Source organism: Salmo salar, chromosome 24 (genome assembly GCF_965601325.2).
Source record: "Salmo salar chromosome 24, fSalSal1, whole genome shotgun sequence".
Classification (NCBI taxonomy): domain Eukaryota; kingdom Metazoa; phylum Chordata; class Actinopteri; order Salmoniformes; family Salmonidae; genus Salmo; species Salmo salar.
In genome coordinates, this window is record NC_138314.1 from 18,346,368 (window position 1) to 18,363,937 (window position 17,570).

The following is a 17,570-nucleotide window of genomic DNA, read 5'->3' on the forward strand; positions in this document are numbered from 1 at the left end:
TGCCTCAGGACTACCTGGCCTGATGACTCCTTGTTGTCCCCAGTCCACCTGGCCGTGCTGCTGCTCCAGTTTCAACTGTTCTGCCTGCGGCTATGGAACCCTGACCTGTTCACTGTGATTACTATTATTTGACCATGCTGGTCATTTATGAACATTTGAACATCTTGGCCATGTTCTGTTATAATCTCCACCCGGCACAGCCAGAAGAGGACTGGCCACCCCTCATAGCCTGGTTCCTCTCTAGGTTTCTTCCTAGGTTCTGGCCTTTCTAGAGTTCTTCCTAGCCACCGTGCTTCTACACCTGCATTGCTTGCTGTTTGGGGTTTTAGGCAGGGTTCCTGTACAGCACTTTGATATATCAGCTGATGTAAGAAGGGCTATATAAATACATTTGATTTGAATTTGATAAATAGCAGATGATGATGATGTGCAAGTAGAAATACCCCTATTCAGGGGTGATATCAAATTCTCCATATCTGCTTTTAGACTACCTCGGCACCCCGGGAACCGTCCACCTGGGCCTAAACTGAGCCTGGCTGGAATGTCACGTCAGCACCACTAAACTTAACAGAAACGTTGTTCCAAGGAAGAAAAATACGAGGTAAAACCATGCCTTCAGTGATATTCTGTTTGGAAAGTCGGTGCTCGAGAAAGATGCCGCGTTCAAAACAACTGGGAACTCGGAAAAATACGTCAAATCACGACGTCAGTGGTCTTCAGGTCGGAAATTCGGAGCTCTAGAAGTTCCCGAGTTGGAATTCTGAATTGGATGACGGTTCAAATCGATTTTTCCAATTCGGAGCTGTTTTTTTCCCCGACTTCCCCGTTTTTTTCAACGCAGCACAAGTTCATCCATCCATTCGTTTACGCGCATGCGCCAACATCAGACGAAACGAAGATGGCGTCAGCACCTGGTGGGTTCCGTTCTCGGTCTATTTTATTGTGTCATTTTGCATGAATTCTTTAGATATTATAGACCATGTAAAGAAATGTACATATTTATCAATAGTTACATCAAATGTATGTGGTTTAATCTAATATGTACGTATAATGCGAACGTTTAAATATGTACAGTAGCCGGTAGCTAGCTAACGCGTTGCGTTTGCCAACGTTGGCCTAGCTTACGAAACTCTTCGATTTAAATCATGGAGTTGAGTTTAATCGGCCAGCCGGAGAATGTTGAATGAACGAGTTTACTTCGTTAGTTGACGTTGGCTAATGTAGAATCTAGGGCAGTAGGCCCAATCTAGCCACGATGCCGGGGCGAGGGACACAAACTCTTACCACACACGTGCATCTGCCGAATTTGAATTCTAGGACCGACATGACTCTTATGATGCTCTAAAGGTCAGCCATTTTGGTCAGGAACTTAATCAACCATTGTTTCTCAGACCTGTGATTGTGTAAAATCATGTATTTTAAGAATGTAATGTTATCTGCACTGTATCTTTGTTAGCTAACGTTAGTTAGCCAGTTTTAGATGAATTAATTCATAGATGTTTCAAATGAACTGCCAAAATTCTATTCAAACGATGCAGTCGCTCCACACACTGTCTGAAATCAGTTGATGATAGGACCATAGAAATAAAGTGAATAAAACAGGATTGGAAACTCTAACCCAGGAAATTTGACTGGCCAATTAATGGGTACGCTCGCAATGGCGGCTGGTAGTTGTAATGCAATTTCCAAAATAATTTGGAATGTCCTATCGACTGGATTGCCTTGGTAACGTAGAATGTAAATTCAAATGATGCTAACAGATGTGGCTCATGCAATGGAATTTATTTTTTGTATTGTCAGATGGGAGTTGACTTAAAAATCGCAGCACCGATTGAAGGGTACACTTCCTGCTTTTACTTCCTGGCATGCGCCATTGATAACTACTAATGTTAGCGCTCTTAGAAAAATAATATTTTTTTGCAACCAATAATTAAAAAGAACTGATGTTTGCACAAAATGGAGGGAAAGTTGGTGCATAACTAACAAAATTAGTTAACAAAAATGTATGCTTAATCCAGTATAAATTAATGTTAGAATGTTTAATACAAGAGACAAAATTCAGAAATTCTACAGTCATGTCTTAAGTGTATGCTGTCTGGGAATCCATGCTGTCTGGGAATGCTATGAAGTTGTGGGCGGGGCTAGAAAGTTGGCTGTCAGAAGTATTATAATGTAGACTTTTAATCTGCCTGTCTGCATATTTCAAGACATGGCATATGGGGGGTGTAGTGAGGTAGCTAATGGGCTGGATGATTATTTTCTCATCACCCATCTTGAAAAAAAATGTGTTAACAAAAACAAACTTGGAAGTCAATCAATCTGCCATCATTGACACAATGAAAAAATCAAGTTATTTTATTATTGAAATATCATTGGCAACCAAGGAAAAACAAATTGGTACAATTTAAGGCCAAGTAGCAAACAATAATGCAGGCACTAAGAATGGTTGTGAGCATGTGGGTCTGGGCAGATGAGATGTAGTTATTGTTTGTATCTGGAGCACAGGAGGTTGGTGGCACCTTAATTGACTTGAGTATAATGGTGTCAAACACATGGTTTCCAGGTGTTTGACGTCATTCTATTTTTTCCATTGTCCCCTCAGCAGCCTCCTGTGATCTGGAGTGTAAAGAAAATATTATATATAAACTACTGATGCACCTATATGACATTTTTGACCGATATCCAATATTTTCCACGCCAAAAAAAAACGTTAGCTGATATTTAACATTTTAGCAGCCTTTTAAGCATTCTAGTACAGTTAAATAGTTAACACACACAGCGGTCTAATGCACTGCATCTCAGTGCAAGAGGCGTCACTACAGTCCCTGGTTCGAATCCAGGCTGTATCATATCCGGCCGTGATTGGGAGTCCCATAGGGCGGGGCACAATTGGCCCAGTGTCGTCCGGGCCGTCATTGTAAATAAGAATTTGTTCTTAACTGGCTTGCCTAGTTAAATAAAGGGTACACACACACTGACCAAAAGGTTATTTTGTTGGCATTTACGTATGTCCCCATTACCAGTAAAACATAATCAAAACCTATTTCTTTCACTTACTTGCTGTGCTGTTTCGTTCTTCATTTGTTCAGTTTCATTCTCAACCAGGATTTCTATGGAACGCCGTTTCGGTCTTTGCGTATCAAAAAAGATGCATGCCAAATAACACTATTTGACGTGTCGTCTAAAATAACCCTAATTTATAAGACGGTTCTTATTTGATTAATGGTGGTCGGACCTATCTATGTGAAGCTAGCTACAATAGGGGACTTTGGGTTTAGCCTTTAAAATAAAAGTATGGCACAATTCTACTATTTGTATTAATTTGCATCACTGTCAATTACATACTTTTATTTTGAAGGCATTCCTCAAATTCCACGATTGTGCATAATCCTTATTGTGGCCAGCTTCACAACAAATAACCCGGTCTGGTCGAGCGTCACTAGCCAGATGAAGCTAGCTGGCTGCTTATAACGTTAGCTTTGGGCAACAGGGTTAAGTAGCTGGCTAGCCATTTATTTTCATGAATTGAAGTTCAATTGGCTACCTAGCTAATACTTACTCACAAGGATTTCTAAATAATTGCTAAGAATAATGAAAATGACTGCAGTTTCTACTTAGAGGTCGACCGATTATGATTTTTCAACACCGATACCGATTATTGGAGGGCCAAAAAAGCCGATGCCGATTAATCAGCCGGTTTTATTTTTTTATTTAATATATGTATTTTTTAATGTATTTGTAATAATGACAATTACAACAATACTGAATGGACACTTATTTTAACTTAATATAATGCATCAATAAAATCAATTTAGCCTCAAATAAATAATGAAACATGTTCAATTTGGTTTAAATAATGCAAAAACAGTGCTACTGTATCTTTTTTGACACGCAAAGACCCAAATGGGTCATGAAGCTAATAGCAGTGACGCTATTACTGTGTAACTCTGGTAGGGCAACATCTGAAAAATAGCGCACTTGGTAGTGTGCGCTGGTGCTCGACCAGTCGGCAAAAGCCAACATCCACGACAGAGAACGGTTGATTGTCTTTGGACAATGAATTCCATTATCTTGGTTTTAATGGATTTCGCCTTTGAGTTGTTTCGCTGAAATTTCTTACTCTTTCAAATGACTGCTCGACTTGTTGACCGCTCGTTCCACACAGCAGACATTGTGGGCTAGGTTAGGAATGCTGTTGCACGTGTAGCACACAATTATACGTGGCGTCATTACGTCCTGTACCTACGTTATATAGGTATGCACGGTAGCTTTGACATTGGTTTTTAACGTCATCGTTAATCTAGATATCGGGCCGATACCGATGTTGGCTTTTTTTTAGCTAATATCGGCCGATATATTGTGCATCCCAAATATAAACACATGCATTGCATTTGGAAAGTATTCATACCCTTTGAACTTTTACACATTTTGTTACGTTACAGCGGTATTCTAAAATGGATATATAAAAAAATTCCCTCAACTACACACAACCTCATAATGACAAAGCAAACACATTTTCAAAAAAAGCTGTATATATTAATTTAAATACCTTACTTACGTAAGTATTCAGACCCTTTGCTATGAGCTCATGTGCATCCTGTTTCAATTGATCATCCTTGAGATGTTTCTACAACTTGATTGGAGTCCATCTGTGGTAAATTCAAATGATTGGACATGATTTGGAAAGGTCCCATAGTTGACCGCGCATATCAGAGCAAAAATCAAGCCATGAGGTCGAAGGAATTGTCCGTAGAGCTCCGAGACAGGATTGTGTCGAGGCACAGATCTGGGTAAGGGTACCAAAAAATGTCTGCAGCATTGAAGGTCCCCAAGAACACCGTGGTCTCCATCATTCTTAATTGAAATACATTCCAGGAGACTACCTCATGAAGCTGATTGAAAGAATACCAAGAGTGTGCAATGCTGTCATCAAGGCAAAGTGGGGCTATTTGAAGAATCTAAAATATATTTAGATTTCCATGTGTGTTCATTGTTTTGATGTCTTCACTATTATTCTGCAATGTAGAAAGTCATTTTTCATGAAGAAAAACCCTAGAATGTGTAGGTGTCCGAACTTTTGACTGATACTGTGTGTAAAAATTACCACTAGCGATGCTGGTCCCTTGAATTGCAAAGGGTTATGGAATATTGCAATCCTGTTGTCTTAACCTTGTAATCTTCATCCCAAACGTTAGCTAGCAGGCAGTTGTCTTTTTTCTGGCTTTAGCTTAAAATGCAATTTTTCCCCCACCAACCTTATGATCTGTTTCAGGCCGCTTGCCTTTTACCTAGGCAGCGTTAGCTACAATGCTTGAGCTGGTCCCGTGGTTGATTCAGAGTGGTATAACCTCTGCATTTTTGTGACACCTTTCTCCAAAAATGTTCCATCTTCAACCTAAACATGGGTCTAGGTCAAAAATACAGGTTAAGACGGCATTGTTACAAATCTGGAATCAGCGCCATTGCTAACCAGCATAGCTGGTCCCACTGTTGCAAGGAGTTATGGGATACTAGTATGCCGTTGTTTTAACCTTTCATCTGCTGCCGTTTTCTCCCCATTCTGGGACTTTGAGGGTTCATGATATAGCTCCTCTAGTAATTTAATAAGATCTCTGTTTGTGCTAGTGTATACCTTTCCGTACAGCCTTGCTAATCTAGCCACATTTTTGTTTCTTTGTTGGCCAATTTAGCCAACTACCGTAACGTTAGTTATGCAAGCAAAGGCGTGATGGCCCCCACAACATAACAACGGCAAACAACTATCACTAGTCAGTCCTTGCTAGAGTTGAATAGCAGGAATGTTTTCTCTTTTCAAGGACTGTTGAACTTGAAAGATTTTCCCTTTGTGTGGCCTGGCCTGGTTGCCACTGCCGAAGGTCTACACAAGATTATTGCCCAGTGAACATGAGTAGTTTCTTCTCATGAGTCCAAAGTAGATTTTGATACTGTACTAGCCTGTAGGACTGTTGTTGAATGTTAGACTAATCATTTCTTTTGTCATTTTCTTTTACAGATTACAGTTCCTACAACCAGGCCGGTGCCCAGCAGGGGTAAGTCTTTCTACATGCAGGTTGTGTGCTACTAAGAGAAGTGTTCTAATGAATCCAGAGGAATGGGTGTTTGTGTTATTTGGTACAATTAATTATGATCTACAGAAACGAGATGAATGATTGATCTTGTGTCCCTGCAGGTATGGCTCCTATGCTGCTCAGCCCTCACAGGGCTATGGACAATCTGCCCAGGTGAGTTTTATATTTAGACAATTATTTTTAGACATTTATGAATTACATAAACTGGAATGATGGTCAGAGATCCACAATACTGCCTTGATCTCATTCCATGTTTGCATACAGTTTTAACTGAAGCACAGGACAGCTTGCCATCTTTCCCAAGGTACTTGTCATTATATATCGGTCTATAAAATAATATTTTGTATTTCAGCAGGGTTATAGCCAGCAAGGATATGGGTCCTACGCCCAGCCTGCTGCAGCTGAGACCGGATACTCTCAGGCAGCACCCTCTGCTGGCGGCTATGCACAGCAGTATGGTTCCTCCTATGGGCAACCAGCACCAGGTCAGTTTCAAACTGATCAAAATGATTGGCCAAAAGTAATTTTGGTGGAAGGGAATGAGAATTGTCCATCATGCCTCTAACCATTGACCACATGTAATGTCAATCCTTTATTTATATTACTGCAAATGTGCTTTGAGGACCTTAAAGGACCATTTTCAACCCGAGTCACCATTTTTGAACTGTGAACCTTTTCTCCTCTTGCTTTCATGTTACAGCTGGGAATAAAACAGGTTCGACACAATTACTTTTCATGCATCTCTATCCATTTCATGCCACTTAGGCTCAGTCAATACAAGGTGTTCAATGGCTGGCTGGATAGATCCATGTAATATATTTAGCATCATGTCTAGTAAACTATAGTATTGTGAGTAGACTAGTTGAACCCTGGAGATGATAGATTTCTTTGACACTATTTACTCCTCCTGCATCATGACTGTAAAAGACAATAGACCCTTCAGAATGGTATTCATCTACTGATATCTAACACTAATTCTAACACACTTCTAATAACACAATGGTATTCTTCTGTGCCATTTAATATTCTTCATCAGTGCTGCTCTCTGTCAGGTTGTAGAATTCCCAAGTGGTTATAGTGTGATCCAAATAGAACAGATTGCTTCATTCATTTGGGCAGTTCTGGACTAAAATCCTAACCAGGTTGTACCTGGAATGATCTATCTACACCTTCTTCAATTTAACCATTTACTGTTTGACCACAGCTGGGTACCCTGCTGCCCAGCCCAGTGCCCATGGCTACTCCCAGCCTGCCGCGGGCTATGGAGCCAGTGGATATGAGAGTGCTCCTGCTGCTGCTCCCGCAGCCTCTCAGCCCTCCTATGGCTCCCAGCCAGGCTATGCAGCCCAGTCTGCCTATGCTGGCTACAGCCAGCAGGCTGCTTCCACTGCGCCTCAGAGGTAGGCTAACTAGTCTCACATTAGGACCAGGGTGTAATGGAAGTAGTGATGCAGTGAAATGTTAAACTATATTTTGTTGATGTTTCTTGATTTTAGTTTGTACACAGTGGAGGACAAGTTGCAGCTGTCAACCCATAAGAAACATATAGTTGTGTAGCACTCTTTATGACCCATTCCATCCCTGCCCGCCCCTAACCACTTCAGTTGTAATACCAGCAGCCAGCCAGCTGGCTATAGCCAGAGCAGCTACTCCCAACCCGGGGGATATGCCGCGCAGCAGAGTGGGTACCAGGCCCAGCAGGGAAGCTATGGGCAGCAGCAGAGTGGGTACCAGCAGCAGCAGCCCCCACCTCAGCAGCAACAGGCCCCTGCCGCGGCCTACCCCCCTCAGGCCTCAGGTTCCTATGGGCAGCCTGCAGGCAGCCAGTATGGACAACAAAGTGGGCCTCAAAGTGGTTACAACCAGTCAAGCCATTACAGTAAGAGTAGCGGTCTCCTCTGTTATTTTAACACACACACAAGCATTGCAATAGGCCTACCTGCTAGTTATTGTCTTAGTCATGTTGATGTTCATTTATTTTCACACAAGGGCATTTCCGCTAATCCTCATGTTATTCTGTAGATAACTATGGACAGGAGGGCAGAGGCAGCTCTGGCTACTCTGGCTCTGACCCTGCTAGGTTCCCAGGGGCAGGGGAGAGCCGTGGGCCACCCAGGGATGGCTATGACAGGGGCGGCATGATGCACGGTGGCAGGGGACGTGGGGGCATGGGCCGTGGAGGCATGGGGTAAGTCACTCTCCTTATTGCTCAACATAACGTCCATCCATTCTTGCAGGTGCTGCGGCCAGGCTGAGCAGGGCTGAGTTTGAAGTTCCCCTTAAACATTAATTGGGTCAAGTTGTAACCCTACAAAGATAAAATAGACATCTCTTTTATAAGTGGTGAAAGTCACTGTTTACTTTGTGTAGGATCAAATATCTAATGCCTACAAAAAGTATCATGAAGGGACTCTCTTTAGTGGGTACTAACTCTTAGCCCTGCCATACTGTGGCCAAAGGTAAGAAGGAATATGATTTCATGAATCAAAGAGCTGGGACTGACATTTGTGAACAGAAAGCTGGAGTTGTAAACTATTCAATCAGATATCCCTTTTTGCTGTACCACAGCTTTACAGGTGTATATAATCTATATCAGTGATTATGGTCCATCTATTTACAAGGCTTCAGGGTTACTGCTGCGGGTTTCAATGATTTGGTGGGCACACTGCACCTTTTTAAATGATTGCTGTGAGGTTAAATACATTTTAAGATGGTATAAAAACGTATCTATTTAATCTGATTTTCTTTTTAAAAAGCTGACCCTGAAGGTATTTGGGAGTATGCACTATGGAAGTTTAGTTGCTAACTGATTTACCTCAAATTTTGGCTTGTGTTGACATATAACAATATTTCATATTAATCGATTACTTACATCTCAAAACTACAGAATCCTTAACTTTAAGCTAACAAACCTTTGCAATACAAGACACGCTTTTTCTCATTTGTGTTTGGAGGTGGTGTGCCCCTTTCTGTCCAATTAGCTCATTTTTGAACAACATTTCGGGGCCTTTTTTTTGGCTCACGACCCCCAGGGGCAGATCTTCTAAAATAACTTAAGTTTGTTTAATAAGCAAGACACATTGATTGCCTATACCAAGGAGTTTAATTGCGTACTAAGTTGAGGTTAATGCACATTTGGGGTTTGGAGTTTTTCCCTGGAAAACCGCTAGTACATTTCTATGGGATACATCCATGCAGAACCAATGTTATCCCCCTTGTGGGTTATTGGTACTAAACTGGCAACCTGGAGCCTTACATGTTTTGTTCAAGCTTTCTGGGCATTATGATGGCACCTATGTTTTCATTGTAGAGTTTGAGGTGAGGTTGATTCCATTGAGTATCAGACAGCTGAAGGTAATATCCCTGGAACAAGAAAAAAAAAAAATTTGGCGTATGTTCACTAGGTCACACCAGACTCATATGTTCAGTTATGTTTTGTTCTAGGCCTATATTATATAAAAAATATTATTCAGTACATGGCTATGTGCTTTCCCTAAAGAGAGGATCAAAGTGAATAATTCAACCTTTGTCTACAGCACAATCTTTTATTAATTACATGACATTTGTCACATTTCTTAACCTCAATTGATGATTTTGTCATGTTTTCAAGTTGAAAGTAGGCTTTTTCTCTCTGTTAATATTGCTTAAAGTAGTCAAGAAATGTGGCGTGGGCCTCCTGAGTGGTGCAGTGGTCTAAGGCACTGCATCGCAGTGCTAGCTGTGCCACTAGAGATTCTGGGTTCGAGTCCAGGCTCTGTCGCAGCCGGCCGCGACTGGGAGACCCATGGGGCGGCGCACAATTGGCCCAGTGTCGTCCGGGTTAGGGGAGGGTTTGGCCGGCAGGGATGTCCTTGTCCCATCGCTCACTAGCGACTCCTGTGACGGGCCAGGCGCAGTGCAGGCTGACACTGTTCGCCAGGTGTACGGTGTTTCCTCCGACACATTAGTGTGGCTGGCTTCTGGGTTAAGCAGGCATTGTGTCAAGAAGCAGTGCGGCTTGGTTGGGTTGTGTTTCGGAGGACGCACGGCTCTCGACTTAAGCCTCTCCCGAGTCCGTACGGGAGTTGCAGCGATGAGACAAGACCAATTGGATACCACGAAAAAGGGGTAAAGAATAAAAATAAAAAATAAAATTTGGCATTCATATGTAACTCCTGTTTTTACTTTTTCATACAGTATAGCTTTTAGGGCAAAATGTTTTGGGTCCGGTTTCCCAGGGTAAGCCTAGTCCTGGACTAAAAACAATACACAGAATGCTTTTTAGTCTTTGGACTACGCTTCATCTGTGTCTGGGGAAACCAGCCCCTTATGTGTTTTTAGTTTTTAAAATGTGGTTTGGATTACAAATGTTTTGTTTAATCAAATGAACACCTTTTTAACATGCTTTGTCACATTTACGCTACAGGTAACAGTGAGAGCCATGTAAACCCATCTATATTCTATAAAGTACCTGTACTCAATACAGAGCCGGCAGCTTAAACAACCGAAGGGGTTAAACCACAGAGATTTGGGTTCTGCCTTAAATCCAAGAGATGAGGATGGTGCTGTCTAAAGCATGCTGGGAAACTCTTTAAAATGATGATTTTACTATACAAATTGAATTATTACTTTTACCTTGGTGAACATTGTAACATGGTCAAGTTTAAATTCTGTATTTATTAGAATTGTTTAACTTCAATTCATGTTTTTGTAAAATAATGTACATGGATGGTGTGTTTTTGGTTTTATTTCAAAGGTGACTGTAATCACCTGTTTTTTGTTTAATATTTCAGATGCATTGCATTTGACAACGTCAATCATTTGTTTTAACTCCTATAGCCATTTGCTTCAACTGTAAATTGGACATAATGCACTAGCTTTCCACATATTTAACTGTATCTGTAAGTTATCTCTTGTCAGTATAGTATCTCCAGGCTAGTCATTATTAAACTGCATATGGAATGCATCTAAAAAGGTTTCCTTTGTAACAAATTCCTGGGATTCTGTCCCATATTTCCCCATAGGTAGAGATTTAACACCCCTCAGCTAGCTCCAAACTAGCCTGTATCTGCTATCAAATGCTGTCGTTAAGAAGATTTCTAGTAAAGGAATGATGCCATAGTTTCTGTTAATTCCTTCATTCCCATTAACTGGATTGCATAGACTGTGTAGGCATGTTGGGGGTTGTTAAAAGAACTAGTCAGAACTGTTTCCTTCAATCTCCCCAAACGAGCCTTGGGGCTCCATGCATGGAAGTGGCTGTTAAAAGGGAAATCGCCTTCATATCTCCATTTATTCCCCCATAGCGTCGCTGGAGACAGAGGTGGCTTCAATAAGCCCGGTGGTAAGTTAACGAGTATTACACTGGCTTGTCCACTCCAGACCTTTACCTACTAGAGCATGTACGCGCTGAGCATTTACCTAAGCCCTTACATTGGTGTGCGCAGTGTTTTTTTTAGGGGGGGGGGGTAGCCAAATATATAGGTGGCTATTAGAATGGATGGAAATAGAAGGGGATCCAGTTTAAATGTCTGAGACATCTGTTTGGAAAGGGGTACTTTTTACTCTGGTTTATCACTCACTGCCTAAGGTAACCTTGAAGAGCAAGGTACTCTTATTGCACAATGACATATTAATAACAAATGACCGCTGCCAAGAAAAGTCCGTTTTGAAAAATTGTTTTGCATTTACAATTTCATGGAGCCAAACCCCTGGTATTTTTGGGGATGATTATTATGTGGTTTCTTAGGACATTTTCTTATGGCACACATTTTTATACAAACGGGTCTGAGGTTTTTATTTACATCATGATCAATATATTTTCAAAAAACGTCTGATGCCTGTGTTCTGGAGGACTGTGTCTGTTATCACTTCAAATACTCTTCAGCAGTTTAGCAGAGGACTTGAGTGGCACAAACTGACTTTGTTTTTTGTTTTTTTCCCCCCTCGCCTGATGGCAAACAGGACCCATGAACAACGGGGCAGTGCGTAACATGGGTAAGCAGATACTAAATGACCAACACTTAAATCATAGATCAGAACCATTGAAAGATCAATTGCTAACCTTTGAATGTTTATCTTACTGGTTTGTATCTGCCTGAAAGGCTTTGTTGCATTGATCTTGGTCCAACTTCTTGGCTTAATGGCTTATGCTATGAATCTGAGATGAGTAAGGACAGTGTAGTGGAAGTGTAGCTGTAGTATTTCCTGGCAATTCTTTTAATGGTAGTTCTCTCTGTTCAGGGCGCCCTGAGGAGCAGGATGACTCTGAGAACAGCACCATCTACATCACAGGACTCACAGAGAACGCCACTCTGGAGGAGATGGCTATCTTCTTCAAAGACCCTGGAGCCATCAGGGTGAGGACAGTCTTAATCTAAGGACCTCAACTTAGGCACACATTAAATTGTATTTGTCTCTTCCAAAACATGCTTATGTATACTGAAAAATATATATAAGTGCAACATGCAACACTTTAAAAGATTTTACTGAGTTACAGTTCATATAAGGAAATATGTCAATTAAAATAAATTCATTAGGCCCTAGTCTATGGATTTCACATGACTGGGAATACAGATATGCATCCAACGTACTGTAGACATTGGAGGTGGCTTATGGTAGAGAAATGAACATTAAATTCTCTGGCAACAACTGTTGGACATTCCTGCAGTCAGCATGCCAATTGCACGCTCCCTCTGTGGCATTGTGTTGTGACAAAACTGCACAGTTTAGTGGACTTTTATTGTCCACAGCGCAAGGTGTACCTGTGTAAGCATCATGCTGTTTAATCAGCTTCTTCTGATTAAACAGCATGATGCTTACACAGGTACACAATGTTTTTGTTGTCTTGTTCTCATTTAATTAGAGGACTGAACAGTTAATGAATGCTGAAAAAAATGCTCTCAAATAGAATGGCAACAGCAGATAACTGTTAATGGTTGGGTAGGTTGTCTTTTGAGTGACGAATTCCTCTTTTATTGTTTAGATGAACCGGAGGTTGGGCAAGCCTGCCATCAACATCTACACAGACAATGATTCAGGGAAGCCCAAGGGAGATGCCACACTGTCCTACGAGGAGCCCTCCTTTGCCAAAGCTGCTGTAGAGTTATTTGATGGTAGGTCATACTGGCCCTTTTTAACCTGCATCAGCCTACTCTGATTCTACCCTTGAACCATCCAGATGAATGCATATCAGGGCTTGTGTTGATGTGCACTGAAATGTACTTTAGAATACTAGTAATGACCATTAACTCTTGCCTTTTTCTCTCTCCATTTCTCTTTATTCCTGTTACGTTCTGTTTATGACCTCAACAGGCAAAGAGTACCAGGGCAGGAGGCTGAAGGTGTCCATGGCTCGCCGTAAGCCCATGATGGGTGGAATGAGAGGGGGCATGTCCATGAGGGGTGACATGATGGGCCGTGGAGGACCTGGAGGTATATTTAAGTGAACTGTTTCTTTGAGAATGGCACTTGTTCAAAACTGAAAGTACACTGAACAGAAATGTAAATGCAACATGCAACAATTTCAAAGATGTTACTGAGGTACAGTTCATATAAAGGAAATTGGTCAATTGAAATAAATTCATTAGGCCCTAATCTATGGATTTCACATGACTGGGAATACAGATATGCAGTAGTTGGTCACAGATGTCTTTATAAAAAAAGGTAGGGGCATGGGTCAGAAAACCAGTCAGCATCTGGTGTGACCACCATTTGCCTCATGCAGCGCAAAACACATCTCCTTTGCATTGAGTTGAATGTTGTCTCACTCCTCTTCAATGGCTGTGTGAAGTTGCTGGATATTGGTGGGAACTGGAACACGCTGTCGTATGCGTCGATCCAGAGCGTCCCAAACATGCTCAATGGGTGACATGTCTGGTGAGTATGCAGGCCATGGAAGAACTGGTACATTTTCAACTTCCAGGAATTGTGTACAGATCCTTACGACATGGGGTTGTGCATTATCATGCTGGAACATAAGGTGATGGTGGAGGATGAATGTCACGACAATGGGCCTCAGGGTCTCATCATGGTATGTCTGTGCAGTCAAATTGCCATCGATAAAATGCATTTTTGTTCATTGTCCGTAGCTTATGCCTGCCTAGACCGTAACCCCACCGCCACCATGGGGCACTCTGTTCACAATGTTGACATCAGCAAACCGCTAGCCCACACAACGCCATACACGCTGTCTGCCATCTGTACAGTTGAAACCATGATTCATCTTTGAAGAGCACACTTCTCCAGCGTGCCGGTGAGCATTTCCCCACTGAAGTCGGTTAAGATGCCGAACTGCAGTCAGGTCAAGACCCTGGTGAGGACAATGAGCACGCAGATGAGCATCCCTGAGACGGTTTCTGACAGTTTGTGCAGAAATTCTTCGGTTGTGCAAACCCAAAGGATCATCAGCTGTCCGGGTGCCTGGTCTCCGATGAAGAAGCCAGATGTGGAAGTCCTTGGCTGGCATGGTTACACGGTGTCTGCGGTTGTGATGCCGGTTGGACGTACTGCCAAATTCTCCAATGACGTTGGTGGCATATGGTAGAGAAATGAACATTCAATTAATTATCTGGTAACAGCTCTGGTGAATATTCCTGCAGTCAGCATGCCAATTGCTCGCTCCCTCAACTTGAGACATCTGTGGCATTTTGTTGTGTGACACAACTGCACATTTTAGTGACCTTTTATTTTCCCCAGTGCAAGGTGCACCTGTGTAATGATCATGTTGTTTAATCAGCCTATTGGTAGGACACACCTTTCAGTTGGATGGATTGTCTTGGCAAAGGAGAAATGCTCACTAACATGGATGCAAACAAATTTTCGCGAAACTTTTTGTGCGTATGGAACTTTTCTAGGATATTTTATTTCAGCTCATGAAACATGGGACCAACACTTTACATGTTGCGTTTTTATATTTTTGTTCAGTATATATAGCTGCCCCACATTTGCCATGGCAATATAATGAACTATTGAAACAACCCCTGGTGTGTGTTATCAGGCATGATGGGCCGTGGAGGAGAGCGTGGAGGTTTTGTCCCACGAGGAGGACCACATGGTATGGGCAGAGGTGGGCCAGGTGGCCCAGGTGGCAACATGCAGCAGAGAGCTGGAGACTGGGAGTGCCCCAACCAGTAAGGACCTCTCAAGAAAGAGTTTTCCTTTTCCCATTTAAAAAAACAAAATGAACTTTACAGTACAGTTAGTGGTTTTTGTGTATATCACTGAATGGTTGTCCTTCTCAGGGGCTGTGGCAACCAGAACTTTTCCTGGAGGATGGAGTGTAACCAGTGCAAAGCTCCCAAACCAGAGGGCTTTGGGCCCCCTTCAGGTACAGCGGTCACTGGCACAGCAGCACTCTTGTTAGGGCCTGGTTCAACTGTAGACAGGAACCATTATAACAATTTGTGTTATTTGAGCAACAAGGGCTGAATTACCTTCCTTGTTTCACATATCTTACTGTTTGCAATGTAACACAGCCAAATAAAACAAACAGGTTTAACACCTAGACTTCAGGGTCCATGCTTAGCGGTTGTACTAAATTGAACAAAAATAAACGCAACATGTAAAGTGTTGTTCCCATGTTTCATGAGCTAAAATAAAAAATCCCAGAAATGTTCCTTCCATATGCACAAAATGCTTATTTCTCTCAAATGTTTTTATACCTGTTAGTTTGCATTTCTCCTTTGCCAAGATAATCCATCCATCTGACAGGTGTGACATGTCAAGAAGCTGATTAAACAGCATGATCAGGACACAGGTGCACCTTGTGCTGTGGACAATAAAAGGCCACTTTAAAATGTGCTGTTTTGTCACACAACACAATGCCACAGATGTCTCAAGTTTTGAGGAAGCTTGCAATTGGCATGTTGACTGCAGGAATGTCCACCAGAGCTGTTGCTTGAGAATTTAAATGTTCATTTCAGTAGCATACGCTGCCTCCAACGTTGTTTTAGAGACTTTGGCAGTACGTCTAACCGGCCTCAAAACCGCAGACCACGTGTAACCAGCCCAGGACCTCCACCTCCAGCTTTTTCACCTGTGGGATCAACTGCGGGGGGGTGCTGAGGACTATTTGTCTGTAATAAATCAATTTTGCCCAGTGGGTGGGCCTATGCCCACCCATGGCTGCACCCCTGCCCAGTCATGTGAAGTCCATAGATTAGGGCCCATTGAATTTATTTCAATTTACTGATTTCCTTATGAAATGTAACTCAGTAAAATCTTAAATTGTTGCATGTTTATTTTTGTTCAGTATAGATTAGTGTCAACTCTGGGGAAACATGAAACCATCCATGTTTAGCAGTCTGTTTACTATAATTGAAAGCTTTGGTGTTGGAGCGGCTTGCTCTTTGTGCACTGGGAATACTACTTTTTACTATGTTTAATAATCTTGTGTTCCCCTTCCTGTTAACATGTGCATGTCTACGATAGTCTGGTGGCAAGCTTAACTGGGTCTTGTGTGATTTTGTTCAGGTGGTGAGCGAGGCAGGGGTGGCATGGGGATGCGTGGGGGCAGAGGGATGGACCGTGGCGGGCCAGGAGGGCCTGGAGGCTTCCGTGGAGGATGGGGAGGTGACCGTGGCGGTGGATTCAGGGGACGTGGTGGAATGGACCGAGGGGGATTCCGAGGGTCTAGCAGGGGAGGACCGCCTATGGACCGAGGAAGAGGAATGGGGAGAGGAGGAATGGGGGGGCCCCCAGGCAAGATGGATATGAGGTAAAGGAACATGTTGGACTGCTTTCATCATGCTCGTGTATTACTTACTATGTTTGTTGGACACTAAATTACGGCTTTGCCTCTCTCATAGGGACCATCGCCAGGAACGCAGAGACCGACCCTACTGAAGACAGCAATTTGAATTTTCCATTTAGTGCAGGATTTGATTTTTAAAATGAAATTAATTTATGATTCCGTTTTTATTAATGGTTATAGAACTGCTTTTGAAATACTCTGCAGTTTCATTCAACTCGTAGTTAAACGTTTAGTTTTTTTATAGTTTTGTTTACCCTTGGTTCAGTTATTTTGACTTGTGCAACTTTATTTTTTGCATTTCTTAGATGTACAGACTGATTTTGACAGTTTATTGTAAAACATGACACTTCTTTTTTAATTGTAATTGCTTCTCCTTCCCATAGCTGTGTAATGATAAACAATTTTGAAAATAAAATGTCCACCCTGATTTGATGCTAAAAGAAATTCGGATCCATTGCTGTTATGAGGCATCATGAATGGTTGACTTTTTGCAATTGTCTTCATCTTGGTTCTCAAATGGTGGGAAAAGTAGGAATTGTACAGCATTTCACAGCTCTACACCTACAGCAGTGTTCTCTTTCAGAATTGTCAACGAGGAGGCACTGTAATATGCCGCTTTGAAAGAATGCGGGCATGATATCTGTTTGACCAACAACTGTTGAAGATACAGCAGCTGTCATCGAGGACTTATCTAAGCCACAAAGAATAATATATATAACTGGTTTGTGACATTTATCTTCATGTTACAT

At 42.0% G+C, this 17,570-nt stretch overlaps 1 protein-coding gene across 1 annotated transcript; it reads left to right on the forward strand.

Annotated features, from left to right (window-relative positions):
- Positions 1-898: 898 nt before the first annotated feature.
- On the forward strand, positions 899-17,248 carry LOC106584976 (RNA-binding protein EWS). The gene is made up of 17 exons (XM_014170665.2): positions 899-914; positions 6,014-6,050; positions 6,191-6,242; positions 6,442-6,574; positions 6,790-6,804; positions 7,294-7,489; positions 7,709-7,968; positions 8,112-8,277; positions 11,375-11,412; positions 12,033-12,065; positions 12,312-12,427; positions 13,054-13,183; positions 13,383-13,502; positions 15,067-15,199; positions 15,311-15,396; positions 16,542-16,785; positions 16,877-17,248. Exons 1-17 carry the CDS (start codon positions 899-901, stop codon positions 16,911-16,913), a joined length of 1,812 nt encoding a protein of 603 aa, XP_014026140.1. The 3' UTR covers positions 16,914-17,248.
- Positions 17,249-17,570: the final 322 nt, after the last annotated feature.

Coding starts and splice junctions, on each gene's coding strand:
- LOC106584976 (XM_014170665.2), top strand. Junction 7,969..8,111: donor CAACCAGTCAAGCCATTACA/GTAAGAGTAGCG, acceptor GTTATTCTGTAG/ATAACTATGGACAGGAGGGC. Junction 11,413..12,032: donor TGGCTTCAATAAGCCCGGTG/GTAAGTTAACGA, acceptor GATGGCAAACAG/GACCCATGAACAACGGGGCA.